This window comes from Leopardus geoffroyi, chromosome B4 (genome assembly GCF_018350155.1).
Source record: "Leopardus geoffroyi isolate Oge1 chromosome B4, O.geoffroyi_Oge1_pat1.0, whole genome shotgun sequence".
Lineage (NCBI taxonomy): Eukaryota > Metazoa > Chordata > Mammalia > Carnivora > Felidae > Leopardus > Leopardus geoffroyi.
The window spans coordinates 101851439-101870294 of NC_059341.1; the positions used below are offsets into that span (position 1 = coordinate 101851439).

At 35.5% G+C, this 18856-nt stretch overlaps 1 protein-coding gene across 10 annotated transcripts in view; it reads left to right on the forward strand.

Annotated features, from left to right (window-relative positions):
* NAV3 (neuron navigator 3) overlaps window positions 1-18856 on the forward strand; it is an 832957-nt gene that overhangs the window by 462938 nt on the left and 351163 nt on the right. For 2 of the 10 annotated variants that reach the window (XM_045463546.1, XM_045463551.1), the window contains exon 1: window positions 9406-9834. The exons of 3 other annotated variants lie outside the window; for them this stretch is intronic. In XM_045463546.1, coding sequence (XP_045319502.1) covers window positions 9592-9834 — 243 coding nt within the window. In that variant the 5' untranslated portion in view covers window positions 9406-9591. Of the gene's footprint in view, window positions 1-9142; window positions 9835-18856 lie in introns of those variants that run through there. 5 more of the 10 variants (XM_045463548.1, XM_045463553.1, XM_045463557.1 and 2 more) reach the window with 4 other exon arrangements.

Genomic DNA, 18856 nt, shown 5'->3' on the forward strand with positions numbered 1-18856 from the left:
GAAGGCTATCTGATTCAGTCAGTCAAACACTTTGCACGCTGTTAGTACAAAATATTTCTTCTCTAAGGTTTAAGGGAAGTTCTTAGCTAGGTGAAGTAAACTAACAAACCAATGGAGGTTTTTGAGGTCTAAAGTGAAAACTAGTAACACCCAATGTTTTCAGGATGGATTGGAGAAAAATAAGAATTAGGAGTATAACTCTTTACTTATGCTTCTAACCATTGTAGATTAACAGGGATCTGATATATTCTCATACATTAAAAAACTAGCATCTGGCCAAAGTATATAACACAACATTATGCAGCCATTGGACAAAAGATAGCATAGGTCTATGATCCATGAGAGAAGGATAATAAAAGGAGAATCCTATTATTGTATCAGCTGAATTTCTGGAGACACTATCCAGATCACACAGTAGGGATGGAAAATTTAAATGGAGTCCAGGAGTCGTGCTTGAATATAGAGATTGAAATCAAAGTTAAGGGTGGTCTAGAGGTCTAAATTTTTTCAGGCACATTACTAGAAAAGAAGGAACTGTGGAGAGAGGGAGAAAGAATGAGAGAATGAGAATGAACACTCAAAACTTAGATGTTTCCTCCACTGTTTCATAGAGGACATAATTGTACATGTCTGAGAGGAAATAAGAAGACCAAGGAAGAAAGCACCAGAAAAACAGATGATAAACCATTCCAAGAACTCACACAAGTCTAGGAATACGTGGTATTTCCCCTAGCTAAAGTAGAGAGACCAATTAAGTCTTCAGGCATTTGTTAGAGTTGAAAAAAGTTTATTTACTTAGGAGTGGAGTTACATTAGCTCTAGACAATAAGCTCCTCTATGCCTTCTTTAACATAGCTTATAAGAAGATCTCAATAGTGGCTGAATTGTGTACTATTACAAAGTCAAACACACCTTGAAATCCAGCACAGAACATGCAGTAAAAATGCCTAACATGCAATAAAATATTACAGTGTATCAATGATTCATATCCAAAAGGGAAAAAGAAAGAAAGGAAGGAAGGAAAGAAGGAAGGAAGGAAGGAAGGAAGGAAGGAAGGAAGGAAGAAAGAAAAGAAAAAATCCATTAATAGAAACGTGTGAAAATTAAAGAGATGATGAAATCAATGCACAAGAAAATTAAACACATAAATATGCCTCTAAATTCAAGAAGGTAGAAGAGAACATAAATATGATGAGAAGAGAAATGTTAAATATAAAAGACACTGTGTAGAGCTTCTAGAGTTTAAAAATGCATTATCTGAAATAAAATTCACTAGATAAGCTTAAAACAGATTAAGTATTATAGAAGTAAATATTTGAAAAGTAAAGTGAACTTGAAAACATAACAGCAGAAATTAATGAATGCAAAATGAATAAAAGAACGTTAAAAAGGTTTAAAGAATAAACATAATATTAGTAACCTATGGAAGAAAAGCAAATGGTCCAACACATGTGTAATTAGAGCCCCAGAAAGAAAGAGGGAAGTAGACCAATATTTTTAGAAATAATTGTCAAAAATTTCTCCTATTTGACAAAACTATAAAGAAGTTCAGTGAACACAAAACATAAGAAATATATAAAAATTAGGTAAAGAAAAAAATATTAACAGAAACTGGATAAAATAGCCACAATACATAGAGAGGAACAGAGATCAGAAATACAACAGACTTCTCATTGGAAACTATGCAAGTTAAAAACAATACACTGGCATCTTTAAAATACTGAAGAAGGAAAATTGCTAACTTAGTTTAAAACACTGAGTTGATCCAACCCAGAAATTGTCCCACAATGATATGGTAAACTAATCTTTGATAAAGTAAGAAAGAATATCCAGTGGATAAAAGACCCATCTCTTCAACAAATGGTGCTGCGAAAACTGGATGGTGACATGCAGAATAATGAAACTGGACCACTTTCTTATACCACATACAAAACCAAACTCAAAATGGATGAAAGACCTAAATGTGAGACAGAAACCATCAAAATCCTAGAGGAGAACACAGGCAGAAACCTCTTTGACCTCAGGCAGAGCAACTTCTTACTAGACATCACCAAACACAAGAGAAACAAAAGCAAACACAAACTATTTGGACTTCATCTAGACAAAAAGCTTCTTCACAGTGAAAGAAACAATCAGCAAAACTAAAAGTCAGCCTACAGAATGGGAGAAATTTGCAAGGGGCATATCTGATAAAGGGTTATTATCTAAAATCTATAAAGAACTTATCAAACCCAACACCCCAAAAATAGATAATCCAATGAAGAAATCGGCAGCAAACATGAATAGACACTTTTCCAAAGAAGACATCCCAGAGGGCTAGAGACAAATGAAAGGATACTCAGTGTCACTCATCTTCAGGGAAATACCACAATACCACCTCATACCTGTCAGAATAACTAAAATTAGCAAACAAGAAACAGCAGATGTTGGTGAGAATGAGGAGAAAGGGGAACCCTATTGCACTGCTGGCAGGAATGCAAAGTGGTGCAGCTACTCTGAGAACAGTATGGAGGTTCCTCAAGAAACTAAAAATCGAACTACCCTATGATCCAGCAGTTGCATTACTAGGCATTTACCCAAAGGATACAAAAATACAGATTTGAGGGGGTATATGCACTCCAATTTTTTTAGCAACATTATCAACAATAGCCAAACTATGGAAATATCCATCAACTAATGAATGGATAAGGAAGGTGTGATATGTATCTATCAATGTGTATCACGCACAATGGAACAATGCTCAACCATTGAAAAGAATGAAATCTTGCCATTTACAATGATGTGGGTGGAGCTATAATGTATTATGCTAAGTGAAATCAGTCAGAGAAAGACAGATACTACATCATTTCACTCCTATCTGGAATTTAAGAAACAATACATGAACATATAGAAAGTGGAGGAAAAAAGAGAAGAGAGGGAAACAAACCAAAAGAAACTTCTTGTTTTTAATGTTAATTTTTGAGAGAGAGAGAGAGAGAGAGAGAGAGAGAGAGAGAGGAAGTGGGGGAGGGACAGAGAAAGAGAGAGAATCTCAAGCTGGCTTCTCACTGTCAGCCTAGAGCCCAATGTAGGGCTTGAACTCACAAACCATGAGATCATGACCTGAGCCTAAACCAAGAGTCAGATACTTAGCTGACTGAACCACCCAGGCACCCCAGGAGTGTAAATGATAGAGAACAAACTCTGGTTTGATGGAGGCACTTGAGTGGGAGATGGGCTAGATGGGTGATGGGTATTAAGGAGGGCACTTGTGATAAGCACTGGGTGTTGTATGTAAGTGATGAATCACTGAATTCTACTCTTGAAACCAGCATTAATTACACTGTATGTTAACTAAATACAATTTAAATTTATAAAAAAAGAAAAAAAAACACATTGAATTGATCAAAAGAATAAAGGGGAAAAAGAATAAAAACAAATAGAAAACTAATGGTATATGGTAGACTTAAACCAATCATATTCATAGTTACACGAATTTGAAATGGCTTAAGTACTCCATTTAAAAAGCACAGATTATCAGAAAGAATAAAAGAATAGGATGAAGTATGCATTATCTACTGGAAATCCACTTTTAAGTATAAAGATATATATTTAAAGTAAAAGGATGGAAAATTGATACCAAACACTTATGAAAAGAAACATCATATATTGCCAAAATAAACTTTATAATAAGAAATATTAACAAATATAAAGGAGGACTTTTCATCATGTATGTTAAAGGAGTCAATTCATCAAAAGGAAATAATAATCTTAAATGAGTATAAAGCTAATGATAAAGCTTTAGAACACATAAAGCAGAAACTGACGGCATTGTCAAAAAAAACCAATATCAACATGTCAAAAACTATGAAGGGTTTGAGATTTTACTCTGTTTGCAAACTAGTAAGTTAATGTGGTATATCTTCACAAAAATTGCCACTGACTCCTGAAACACTCTACTTGGCAGAAGGGATTAAAGTCCTCCCTTAGAGACCAGGGATGATTTATTACTTACAGCAACAGCGGTGGCCAGAATATCACATCTTTTTGTACAGGTTCCTCAAGCCCCAGTTTCTATAGGACAATGTGACAAGGACTAGATGATGTCTGCACATGCACTGCATTGGGTTATAGAAGAGAAACTTTGAGTCTAGGGAACACAAATCTTTTATTAGTTATGAGCAAAGCTTCCTGACATTTTTATCTGGAGGGAGGCATTATGTTTATTATAATGGGCAGAAAATAAGCCTGTTCTTTGCTCCAGAGGGAAACATCATTTTTATCTTTCAAGGCTATTTTTGTCTATCTTCCAAGCTTATTTGCTTGAAAACAAGCAAAATTCATGAAAATATAGTTCAGCATAAAAGTACAGTTAGTTATGGCCTCTGGTAACACGATTGCAAAAATGTGAGAAATATACCGAGCATTTTCTCTTAAACAAGACAATCTGCAAACTGGGAGAAAATATTTTTGAAATGTATATCTAAGAAAGGATGTGTATCTAAAATATGTAAAGAGCTGTTTAAACTCAATAATAAGATAAAAAAAAAAAGAGCAAACATTTTGAACAGACATTTCATGAAAGATGCTATATGGATTACATGGCAAAAAAACATAAGAATATACTCAACAGAAATAAGTTATTAGAAGAGTTTAAATTAAAACTGTTCTTATATACCACTGCACCTCACTAGAATGGCTAACTTTAGAGACTTACAGTATGAAGTACTGATGACTATGTGTACAACTGACAACTATCCATTGCTAGTGGAAGTTCCAAATGCCATGTTTTGGAAAATGGTTTGGCAGTTTTTTATACCATTTAATATATACTAATCTAATAAGCCAGCAATCACCTCTGAATTATATATCCATAAGAAATTATAAATATAAATGCAAAACATATTCAAATATTCATAGAGCTTTATTCACAATGTCTCCCATCTCATAAACAAGCTGTGCCATATCTTCACAATGGAACACATCTCCTCCATACGAAAGAAAGATCATTGATACACATAGTATGGATAAATCTCAAAAGCATTATGCAAAGTGAAAAAGGCCAGACACTAAAAGACTGCCTAATTTTAATTAAATGGATTCCTATAAAAAACAAAACTTGTGTCCGAGCGTATCTCTTTGGTTGCTTGAGTTGGCACTGGAGCATTGCCTATAAGGGGACATGAGAGATCCTTTTGGGGATGAAGGAAATTTTCCAATCTTGCTGTGGTTCTGGTTAAATTGAATTATTTCTTTAGAATTGTTGAATTTTACATGTAATTTTTACTTTAGTCAAGCTGTTAAAAATAGGAATGTGACTCTCTTATTTTAGCAAACATCTGAGTTGACTAACCAGTCCTATGTTTTTCTTTTAGCAAGAATTTTCTTGATGTTGTTTGATAGTCAGTTATTTTTTCTCTCTTATAAATAAATAGTAGTTCATAAATTGTAATTCGTGAGGTTTTGTTATTTATTTTTAAAATAACTCATGTTAAAGTTTAGCCAGGTTGGAATTCTCTTATTGCCTAAAACTCTACCTTGATTTTGGAAGGTCGTATGTTTTGGGAAAATGACAAGTAATTTATCTCATTTTAATTTTCCAGATTTCCCCCCTGAGTTCAGTTCTGGTGACCCTTATGATCCTGACAAAATTTTTTACTTATGCTTTTTGACCTTACCTCAGTAATTCTCAGGGTCATTATATGTCTTACCACATTAATGGCCAGCATTTATTGGCCATTTTTTATGTGGTGGATTCTGTTCTAATGGCTTCATACATTTATTTCTTTTAAGTCTCACAGCTATGTTGTAAAAGAAGCAAAATTATTTTTTCCCATTTTATAGATGACGAAACTGAGGCATAGCAACTTGCAAGTTCATATAGCTAGCAGGTGAGGAAACAGGGATTTGACTCCAGGCAATATAACTTTAGGCTTTTCCCTGAACTGTCAATCTACTAATCCTCTAAAAGAGAGATCTTGAAGTTTAGTGTCTGGGAAAATCAGTTTATTTAAATTCTATTGTCAGATTTTCTCCCTTGCCCTCATGATTCTTATTTGGTGGGTTTAGGATGAATCCAGTAATCTGTATGTTTAGCAAGCACTCCAGGTGGTGGTTTGTTGAACCCAGTTTGAGAAACCCCTTTTTCTGTGACTTTAAGCTAAGTGTCTAACTTTTCTGGACTTTTGTCTCCTATTTAAAGGTGATGTTCTTTTAGGATGGAATGTGATGACTACTCCTGGCATGCAATTCATTCTCTAGAATAAGTTAATTTGCTTTTGTTGCTCTTGGTGTAGGTGTTATTTCATAGAATTAGTCAACAGTGGCAACTGTTTTCAACCCTATCTTTCAGGGAAATGATATTATCCAATAAGCAAAAGGTGTTTCAAAGTGAAAAGACATCTTATTGAATGTAAATACTTTTTTTCCAATTTGATTATATCGGGAATTATAGCATGTTCTGCTCCAGCATATGTTTCTAAAATACCACCGAGCTCATTTGCAGTTGGTAAATAGAATTATGCTGCTATAATGTAGAAGTTGCATAGCCTTAACTATGATTAATTCTAGTCCAAAGGAGGCAGAATAGAGTTAAATTATAACCTTGGGCAGGAAAAGAAGTCCTCAAGTTTGATACTGAAGAGTCAACAGGAGCCCTTTTGGTTTTGTTTTAAGAAAATTAAAAACAAAACAAAACAAAACAAACAAACAGACAAAAACAAGTGTCTGTGCATTTGGGGCTCCCTGGCCAGAGGTACATACCCCTCGTCTTGTGTGGTTCTCAAATATTTGCAGACTGTACTGCCCCCTGTGCCTGTTTCACAGGGGAGCCTATTGGCTCAGAGTTTGCCTTCCACCTAGATTTTTCCCACCAATTCTAATAAAGTATTATCATCACTTCTTATCAATTGTATTTTTTTAAAACTCTGGGCTGGACTGCTTGCTTGGGTGGCCCAAATTGTCTTCCAAGGTACCAATATTATTTTTGCTAGTGATCTGTTCCCAAAGTTGCATGTTTTAGTGGTCTTCCCAGAACCTATTTTTCCCACAAGTTTTATTATTTTGGTTATGCCATTTTGTCTGCAATGTGGGGATTTCAAGATGCATATACCTTTTTCTTAATGTTTATTTCTGAGAGGGAGAGAGAGAGAGAGGTGGAGACACAGAATCTGAAGCTGGCTCCAAGCTCGGAGCTGTCAACACAGAGCCTGATGCAGGGCTTGAACTCACGAACTGGGAGATCATGACCTGAGCCAAAGTTGGACGCTTAACTGACTGAGCCACACAGGCGCCCCACAATACATATATGTTCTTATTTACTTTAAACCCCTATTTCAGGAACATGAACATCTTCAGCTTTGCAGTATTTTATAGTCTTTGGAAGGGACAGTGTGTTAAATGGTTTGTTAATTATAAAGTAACTTACTTCCTCAGAGGGATCACTTCGTTTCTCATTCCCACTAGTGTTGTATTTGTTTCTTATTATACCATTAAATCCCACTTGAGTTACTTTCTTTTTTAAAGTTGGCAAGATTTCTAACTCATATTTGAATTTCTTCTATGCTTATATCAAAAGAACATATAAATTCAACTTCAGTTATTAGCTTTTATCTGTAAATTACTGCTTCTTACTTAAAGTTATTTAATATTTTATAGAGCTGGAAACAGTAGAGAAAGAAAATAATTGACTATAAAGAGGTGTTTTCTACAGTAATAGTTACGATTCTTGTAATTGCTACCATTTATCGAATGTGCATTAAATGTCCACACATTTTTCTATGAACTTCTCTTGCAATATTACTAATTCTTAATATATTTAATGAATAGAACAGAGATTTTCTAAATAAAGAAAAAAATGAAGGGGCGCCTGGGTGGCTCAGTCAATTAAGCATCTGACTTCAGCTCAGGTCAAGATCTTGAGGTTCGTGGGTTTGAGCTCAAGCTCAGAGCCTGGAGCCTGCTTCAGATTCTATGTCTCCCTCTCTCTCTCTGCTTCTACCCCACTTGTACTCTGTCTCACTCTCAAAAATTAGTAAACATTAAAAAAAATAAAAAAAAAAAAGAAAAAAGGAGTCCACCTGTGTCTTTTAGATTCTTCAACAGAAACATGAGGAATATGAACTAAGTGAATTCCTATCGCTAGATAGGAAATTGCTGTTGAAATCTCAACACCGTCACATAAATATTATGTTTACGGAATGACAGAGAAACTTATCTAAGTGCAACTACTTTACAGACGATAATGCATTCATGACAGATGTTTTCTTAAAAACATACCCCTTGCTTTTGTTATAGTTCCTGACATGTTTTTTTTTTTTTCCAGAAATGGAACATAATCTAACCATAGTAAAATAATTTTATGGAGAGAAGCAGCATTATTCGTAGCCACAGAATATATATTTGGGCATTTATTACCTTAGGATTTTAGTTTGGACCTGAAGAGCTCGAATAACAGCATTATTTTAAGTTGTTTCTATGATGTTTTTTGAAGTTACTCTAAGTAGTAAAGGCTCTTCTAGTTCCTAATTCTATGACTTTGGTCAGATTATTTAAGAGAATCTGAGTCTTGGTTATCCTTTCTATGTAGTGGAGAAGACAAGTGTGTGTTCTTGAGTCATTTCATTGGCTGAATGTGGTAATACATAAAGTACTTGGTCCAGTAACTGCTCTGTAGTACGTTCCACCTACATGGAATAGCTGTGAATTTTTTTTATCACTATTGGTGTTAAATTTAGAAACAATGATTACTGATAGCAAATATGATTGCTGTCCATATTTACTGTGTTTTCATAACCTAGGCAGGTATAGTCTGCTGATTTAACAGCTTTGGCAAGTTGCACTATTGCATGAATTTAACTTGATTTCATGGGATAAAACAGAATGAGCACCGTGGTTCATGGCTGTCAGTAGTGAAAAATAGCTGGAAATCAGACAAACAGCTTCATTGCTGAGATTGTTTCCGGGCTAAAAGTTCTTCCAACAGCTGTTTGTTTTGGCCATTAATCGTGTTCATTCTTTTTTTTTAAACTGGGGGAAATATGATTTTCTTTAAAAAGAGAAGATAGGCTGGTTATTTCTGAAGTCAGGAAGGACTCCTGTCCTTCCACTATTGTGGTCTTTTGGCTGCCTTGACAGTTGGACTGAGGACGTTTCCTTTTGTTTCTCTCCACTTCTTTATTCTCAGTGCTCAGACTCAGACTGCCGTGGTAGGAGGGAAAAAAAGCAGGAGCTCTTTAATCCTAGAGAAGGAGCTTTGTAGCAGTTACCTTCAAGAAAAGTTTACTCCCCAAAGGAGTATTTAATATTACATAGACACTGACTCACTGAACAGAGAGAGAGAGAAAGAGAGAGAGAGAGAGAGGTTGAGAGAGAGATGAGAGAATATGAGAATTCAAGCCAGCAAGAAAGAAAGATACTTAACTGAAGATGAAGGGAAGTTTTGCCTCTTCCTGGAAGTTATATTATTAGGTTTTTTTTTGTTTTTTTTTTTTAAATCATGATGACTGCTAGTTTTGTTTAAAGTATTTGTTCTGGAAATACTAAAGTTGGAGTCTACCAGACTGAGGTTAGAAGCATTTTCTTTGGCAGCAAGAAGATACTTTTATAGAAGCCATGCCTGTACTTGGGGTTGCCTCAAAACTGAGACAGCCAGCTGTTGGGTCAAAGCCTGCTCATACTGCTCTTCTGATACCAAATCTTGGCACTACTGGGTCACAGCCCTGTTCTTCAAGACCTTTGGAACTTACTGAACCGGAGAGCTCAATGCTTTCTTGTCAGCTCACATTAAAAGCAACCTGTGAATTTGGAGAGAAGAAACCCCTCCAAGAGAAAGCTAAGGAGACAGAAGACAGTAAGGTTAGTGGCTGAAGGTTACTTGCAGACTTTTGAATGCAAATTTCCTTTTAGGTGGGATATAAAGCCTGTTGTGAAATGGGGAGTGGTAGAGGAAATCCGGAGTAAGAAAGTAAGTAGTTTGCATGACTGAACAGCTAAATATTTAGCATATGTAAAAGTGTATTGATAACTTACAGTTGTAGAAAAGTCATGAACAAATTTCTCTGAAAATGCATGTTTGTTATCACTGAGTACTTCTTGATAAAGCCCCTACTTAGTCCTAGATATCTTTTTTCTTCATTTCTAATAACCATAACCAATCACAAATATGAGAAAAGAGGGACCTATTTTTCATGCATATTATAGTATAAAAGAAGGATTTATCTGTAAAAATCCATATAGATGCCATCACTTTTTTCTCAATGTCATTTGCAGTTTAAACACTTTCTGCTTGAAAGTATGTATCTCAGAATGCTTAATTCATTGCATTATGAAAAAATGAAATATTGTTTTCCTTGATATTGTACATTTGTCTGGATTTTTCACTTGTAAATTGAAACCCTACTGTTTTACTTATTACTAACATCTTTTTCAGTCATTTAATTTATGATATTTTGGGAGCAGTGGCTCCTAGCTCTTGGTGTGTAAGCCATCCTGCACGTTTTCTCCAGATGCTGAGGGGTAACAGTGTCCTTCAGTTGCTGAACTTTAGGGGGATTCATTTGTACCTTGATAAACATCACTTTTTAATGCAGCGTTAATCAAAGTCAGCATTCTCACCTCTGGCTTAGGAAATGCTTTGATTTTACTTTCCCACCCAAATGTAATTTTCAAATGACTTCGGAAAAAACTAACTTTATATTGAAATAAAATCTACAAGTTAAAAAGAAAGCCATCCCGTTTGCCTGAAACGTCCACCTGTTCAATCAAATCCTCTAAGGAATAGCCAAATGCAACTTTTTCCCTAAAGTCTTTGCTAGCTACCCCTTACCCTCCTTTCCTCTCTTGTGATTCTTTGCCTGTCGTAATCCTTAAGGCACATTTATTTACATTGTGTTTTAATTATCTGGATAATTTATTTCCATTCCCACTGTGAAAATATGTAGATGGCAAGGCCTTATTTATGCTATGCTACAGCTCCCTCTGCCTAGTGCTTTCTGCCTAAGATTCAATAGTATTTGAATGGATTAATACATTAATGGATGAATCAATGAATGAATAATTATTCTGAGAAAGATTTGGTTAAATTCATTAGTCTCTTTGTATCATTTACTCTATAAAATATAGGGTTTAGAGTGAATGATTTTTAAAGTATTTGTAGCTCTCAAGTTATGTTATTCCTTCTGTGTTTTAAGAAAACATTAGAAAGTCACACAAGAAAAATCAGTTAAAAAATAATTGATTGTAGGCTTATAGTTCTTAGTCCAATATAAGCAATTCAGGGTAAAAGTAGAGAAGTATAAGTTATCAACAAAAGACTAAAAATATCTACCTTTATGCAGATAATTAAAAGCAAATACCGTATAAGCCTGTTCTAATGTTCTGTGTACCCACAATGACTCCTCTGGATTAGATGGAAAGAATAGGTAGGCCCTTTTTCTTTGCTGACCATGGCTATCATCTGCAGGTTTAGTCAAACTTCCACTTTGCTAAATGGCCCGGCCTAAGACTTGTGCACCATAAGTACTGTTTTCAATCCAATTTGGTTGACCTCTTTGGTTAACACACATATCAATCACACATCTGATATTCCAATAAGACTCTGGTAAGCAGTGTTGTATTTATGGGATGTTTCTTAACATGCTACTTATGAGATTAAAAACTTTTTCAAACAAATTTAAAGAATGACTTGTCAGCATTTCAGAATATTTCTCAACGTTACAAAAAAGTATATTTAAAGAATTTTATAAACCTTGAAAAAATAGAACTGAAGAAAAGAGCAAAAATGATCAAGGACGTTGTATTAGAGATAATTAGATCTGACTGCAAAGAGTAGAAAACATAACAATAGGATAAACAACATAGTAGTTTATTTCTTTTTCATGTAAGGAATATTTGGAAGTAAGCAGTCCATAACTGATAAAGTGGCTTCATGCAATTGCCAGGGAATCCATCTCTGTCTTTTGCCCATCATCACCAGTTTGTGGCATCTATCTCTCAGTCTTTTTTTTTTTTCTTAATTTTTTTTTTCAACATTTATTTTATTTTTGGGACAGAGAGAGACAGAGCATGAACGGGGGAGGGGCAGAGAGAGAGGGAGACACAGAATCAGAAACAGGCTCCAGGCTCTGAGCCATCAGCCCAGAGCCTGACGCGGGGCTCGAACTCACGGACTGCGAGATCGTGACCTGGCTGAAGTCGGACGCTTAACCGACTGCGCCACCCAGGCGCCCCTATCTCTCAGTCTTGAGTGGATAATTTGAGTTTTGTTCAATTAGAAGGACACATACTGTTTCATTAAGGATTCTTCCACATCCAGTTGGCCTGTGTACCATTCCCAGGCCTTATCTAGCTGCAGTGGAGACTGAAAAATGTAGTGTTTATTCTAGGTAGCCATGTGCCCAGCTAAAAATTATGGGTTCTATTTCTAAGGAAAAGGAGACACTGTACGGTACCCACAGTAGATGGCTATCATTAAGAAACATTTATGTAGTGCACTTTGCTAGTTCTTGCACCAAATAACCTTATGGTATGGTTAGAGGAAACAAATCTATATGTAACTGTCAGAAATGCGTCTTCAATCCAGCACTCCCTTCTCCTATTCTTGTTACTGATTAGTGTAAATACCACCATTCCAGTCACCTAATCTTGAATTCCTAATCTAATATCTGGCAATATACATTCTATAACTTGCTAGAAATTGGGGGGGGGTTATCTCCATATTAGAGCTTGGGTTTATTCCTTTATACACAGTCTCATTTACTGGCCCTTGTTACATTTCCTATTGATTATTGCAATAATTCCATAGTGATCTCCCCTCTTCTTGTGGCTCTCCACTACGTACATACAACACATTCACCATCCTGCTTACTGCTTGGTAAATTTGTCACTTCTGGCGTCTTAGAATTCTTTCATTCAAGCATTCCATTCTCCAATTGTTGACACCTCTTCTTCTTCTATTGTAGTTCCATCTAGCTACTATTTTCCAGATGTCTCCTTCCTGGGTGTCCCCAGTTGTTCAGAATGCTTAGTCTCACTATCCTTTACCAAATAAATAACATTAGTTCCAGATTCCGTGCCACACAAATTTGGAAACTCCATCACCCTATCTCAAGGACTTATGTTTTCTCTAGATGTCTCTTGTTCTGCTTTCTTCACTTCTTTGAATTTTCCAGTGCCTCTCTTCATATGGATTGGTTTTTCCATTCTTCCTGGGCATTCATCCAAATAAGGAAGAGAGTCACTTGCTTTGGAAATTTCACTTAAGAATCTAGAGATTAAAGCTGAGAAAGGGGGTTCTATTTTTGTCACAGCTTAGCAAATCACATGTAATTAAGGATTAGACACATGCTTGTTCTTCAAAGTCCCCTGGCCATACCTACCACTTCCTTCAGCCTCCTTCCCCCTTGGTCTGCCACCTCTCTTTACCTCTCATTTTTACTCTCATTTCAGTTTCTTTCTAGTTCTGGGCTCACTTACCTTTTCCCTCTTGAATTACCTATGCAAACTCAAGATTCTTTACATTACTTTCAAAACTAATTTTTTGAACACCTACCTTGTGCTTTATGGGAAATTTCTTTTTTTTTCCCCCTCGTGACATTTCAGAGAAGGCTCATATATTATCCACATTGACAGAGAAATAAACTCAGTGGGAGACATTCATAAGATCAGATGGTTAACTAGTACCAAGATCCAGAATTTGAATCTAGGTTTGTTTCTACAAAGGTTTTATTTTTTTACTTTTTATTTTATTTCATTTGTCTGTTGTGTTATGCTCTCTCTTCATGATGTAATTGCAGTAGTTTTTCTAGATATGCCCTACCTGCCAAATCTCACCCATTCTTCAGTCTGTTCAAAAGTCAAAGAAAAGAGTAAACAAATTGTCGAGGAGGTTAAAGGGAAGGAAAGTTTACATCCAGTTGGAGAGATCTAAAGGAAATTCTAAAAAGAGTAGTTGCCTTTATGTCCATGTTAGTGTGGACATTTTTAAGGACAATTAAGGTAGAGATATATTCTTAACATTTCATTCATGGAGTGCTAGCACTAATGGTTTAAAAACAGAAGATACTTAAGGCCTTACATTGAATATTAAAAAAAACATGAAGAGCAATATAGACGAGTAAATATATTATATGAATATTGTTGCTAATGAGGGCAATATGTTTGTCATATTTAAGGGATGAAAGAAATCCAATTTGGATGGAGCATTCAGCAAAGACTTCATCAAGTATTTGATATTTAATGGGCAGAGAGGACCCAGATATATGGAGAAAAAAGCATTTGTTGGAGAAGATGTTTGCACAGAATGCCCAGTGAATAAACCTTTATAACTTGAGGAGACTGTTTATGGAGAGGAGCAGGTTCTGGTCAAATTATACATGGAGGCAGACTTCATTAGTAGACATTGGGTAAGGCTCTTATGTAAGAATAGGACAGAATTACGCTGGCAATGATACTTAGGATAAATCATTACAGAGAAGGACAAATATTAATTAATGTTTACAGAGGTTTGTTATATGCCTGGTAGTGGGCCAAGCACTTTATGGAGTATCCTGTCAGTCGTCACAATAGCCTTATGAAATAAGCACTATTGACATTTCCATATCATAGATAAAGAAACTGAGGCAGAGAGAAGTTATATTACTTACCAATATCTCAGTGCTAGAGTGTGGTAGAAGAGGGATTCAAAGCAAGGCTGTGTGCTTCCAGAAGACGTCACTTTAACTACTAACACTGCAACAGTGAAGATTTTGCTGTGTCAGGGGGAGGAAAGAAGGGCTATTGATTGACTTGATTTCTATATAGACGAGTAAGGTTTGTTTTAAGTATTTTGTTAACACTGCTAGTGAATTGCAAATACATCATTGGTGTGCCCAAGTGCCTAGAATTATCAGGAGAAGACAATTAAATTGACACATGGTCTCTACCGAATTGCTCTAATAACAGAAATAAATATAAGAAAGCCCATGATAGGATTATAGCAGCAGATGTCAATAGAGTCGAATCTGGCTCTGGCCTCCAGCTGTTTCCTTCTTGGAGACGATGCCTGATTGCTAAGGACTGTCGACACTCCTGTTGGCTGGCTCACATGGTAGCACTTCCAGAGCTCGCCAGGCCTACAGCTGCACAGGTCAGCCCTCCGCTCCCTAGATGATTCCGCCTTCCTTGCCTCTTTCTGCTGTGCTTGCACATTTACTTATTTGTACTTCAAGAAACGTGGTTGTTTCTTTTTCTAGTTATGGCTCATGTTCCAAGTTTCACAGTTAAACTGTTGATGGTCGTTTTAATTGTTTTTGCCTTTGCGGTAGCAATGGTATGCAGAATGTTGTAATGATCCTTGAATTTTAACATTTTCTCTACTGGAAAAATGCTAAGCTTTTCAATATTGTACATTTATTTCTCTTGAGTAACCATTCGTAGAAATGTAGCAATTTAATGCTCTTGTCTGTTATTTTAGTTTGTGCTTTCCAGTCTTTAAAGAATTATATCTCATGCTTTAAACTACGAAATTACTAAATATTCTTGGGTAAATTAAAAGTGATTAAGTGTTATTAAAAATCCCATACAATTTTTTTTCATTGTTCTTCAGGTGTCAATATTGAATATATATTTGATGCCAATTTGCAGAACATGTCCTTCTGAGTTACTTAAATGTTTATAGGACTATAGATATGTTTCTCTTCTTTAATATAAATAAAGGCACTAAGCATGTTGTAGTAGAAATATAAAATCAATAGACATTTCATTAATTTTTAAGCAAAATTGCTTCATGGCTGCATGCTATCACATCTCCAAGAATTATCCTCAATCTTGAACTTAATGTATAAGGTGGCATAGTTAAAAGAACATCACATTGGGTGCTCAAAGATTTGAATGAAACTTCTGCTAGATCCTGAAAGGATAGCAGGATATCCTGAAAGGATAAGTCATTTAAACTCTCTGAACTTTAATCTCTGTATCCTCTAAAATGAAGTTAATATTTCTTGATAAATATTTCTTAAAGGTAACATGTTTATCTATTTCCTTTCTCCTTCTTACCAATTTTGTCCTATCCGTTATCTCTTTTCTCTTATTTTTTTCAATATCTTCCTCTCCAATGGATCCTTTGGACCAGGATTTTTCAAACTTGGCACATTTTGGACCTGATAATTTTTTGTTGTGGGGGTCATTCTTACTATTATAGATTATTTAGTAGCATCCATGCTATTAGTGATTACATACCAGTACCATTCTTCAGTTGTTACAACAAAAATGTGTCCAGACATTGTGAAATGTTTCCAGAGAGAGGCACAAAATCAGACTCAGTTGAGGAAACAGTATTTTACAGTCAGCTTCCAAAAATACTCATGTGGTCACTTTTTTGCCGTTGTTTAATACTGTAGTGTGATTGACACATTACATTAATTTCAGATGTACAACACAGTGTTTCAACAACTCTATACTTTATGTTATGCTCACCACAAGTGTAGCTGTCATCTGTCACCATACAGTGCTATTATGATATCATTAAAATATTCCCTATGCTGTATCTTTCATCCCTATGACGTGTTCATTTCATGAATGGAAGCCTGTACCTTCTAGTTCCCTTCACCTGTTTTGACCTTCCCTCTAGCAACCACCTGTATTTATGCATCTGTTTCTCCTTTTTGTTTATTTGCTTATTTGTTTTGTTTTCTAGATTCCACATATAAGTGAAATCATATGGTATTTGTCTTTCTCTGTCTGACCTATTTCACTTAGCATGATACCCTCTAGGTCCATTCATGTTACAAATGGCAAGATCTCATTCTTTCTTATGGATGAGTAATATTCCATTATATATATTATATATGTATATATATATATATATATATATATATATATATATATATATATATATGTATATACACACACATATACACATAAACACACACCCCATCCTTTTTATCCATTTACTGTCGATGGGCACTTGGATTACTTCCATATCTTCACTATTATAAAATAATGCTACAATAAATACAGGGGTGCATCTGTCTTTTCGAATTAGTGTTTTCTTTGGGTAAATACCCACTAATGGAATTACTTGATCATATTGTCTTTGTGTTTATTTTTTTTTACATTTTTTAACGTTTATTCATTTTTGAGACAGAGAGAGACAGAGCATGAATGGGGGAAGGTCAGAGAGAGAGGGAGACACAGAATCTGAAACAGGCTCCAGGCTCTGAGCTGTCAGCACAGAGCCCATCGCGGGGCTCGAACTCACGGACCGCAAGATCATGACCTGAGCCAAAGTCAGACGCCCAACCAACTGAGCCACCCAGGCGCCTCTATTTTATTTTTTTTGAGGAAACCCTGTACTGTTTTCCACAGTGGTTGCACCAATTTACATTCTCACCAATAGTGCATGAGGGTTCCCTTTTCACATCCTCACCAACACTTGTTATTTCTTGTCTTTTTGATCATGTATCTGTTGGCCATCCGTCTGTATGTCTCTTTGGGAAAATATCTATTTGGGTCTTCTGCCTATGTTTTAATGGTGTTGAGTTATATAAGTTCTTTATATATTTTGGATATTAACCCCTTATTGGGTTTGTCATTTGCATATATCTTTTGCCATTCATTAGTTTTCCTTTTTGTTTCATTGATGGTTTCCTTCACTGTGCAAAAGCTTTTTATTTTGGTGTAGTCCCAATAGTTTTAGTTTTGCTTTTGTTCCCCTCGCTTGAGGAGACATACTGGAGAAGTGTTGCTAAGGCCAATGTCAAAGAGATTACTGCCTATGTGTTCTTCTAGGAGTTTTATGGTTTCAGGTCTCTACTATTTTTTAATATTAGTATTATTTCCTTCAATCTGTTGCAGATGGTCACTCCTTTTTTTTTCAACTTTGCAAATATATTTCTTGAAAGGGTAGTTTGTATTCAATGCCAAGCTTTCCTGATTTCTGACTCCCCTTCTGTTTTCCTAGAGGTTACCAACAGGTTTTGAAAGACATCTCTTCTCGGTTAATATTTCTTTTGTATGTATATATGTATGTTAACATTTTAGCTCTTGTTTTCATCCTGTTTGCAGCACTTGACATCTGCTAAGCACAATTCTCTCTTTGGAACATTCCAATATTTACTAGCTCAGGGACCTTGGTGAGTCAATTAATACTGAAGTCTTAGTTTCTTCATTTATAAAATGAGGATAAACTGCTTCATAAGATCATTTTGAAGAATAAATGAGACATTGCATATAAACTATATTCCAACAGAGCACCCAATATATGGTTGGTGGTGAACATTCATTACCTATGATATAGTGTTATGAAAACATCTAGCAGTTTCACACAAAAATTCATGATGTTAAGAATTGGTAGTAGAACAAAAGAGGCAGTGATTAATTGTCCATGCACAGGGAAACTAATGTGTCAGCCATATTTTGCTGAGTCAATTTGTTTAGCCAAATATATTTGGAAAAAAGAACATTTTAGGTAGGCTAGCATTTACAAAGATGTATAATATTGTGCTGTGTTTAGAACACTACAGATTATTCACCAGTCCTAGAATGCAGGATGCAAGTAAGAGAGATGAGGTTGAGTTGAGGCATGAGGAAGATGGCCATTAGATTCCAGTAAGCTGTTTGAACTTACTTTTTAGCAGATGGGAGGAGGGTGTCAACATGAAATGAGTAAGTCTGTATATTAGAAAGATAATGATGAAATGAAACTTGGGAAGATTTAGTTAAAGGGAGAGAAGTTCAAAAATACAGAAGAGGAGACGAGTGCGGATAGAGCAAAATCTTGACTAAAATACAGAGCTTTAGAGCATTGGAAGAGGGTCAAATCTAGTACAGGAAGCTATCGATGTTTGGATTCATTTATTAATTATCACCAATTCACAAAAGTTTAAGGCTTGAAGGATAA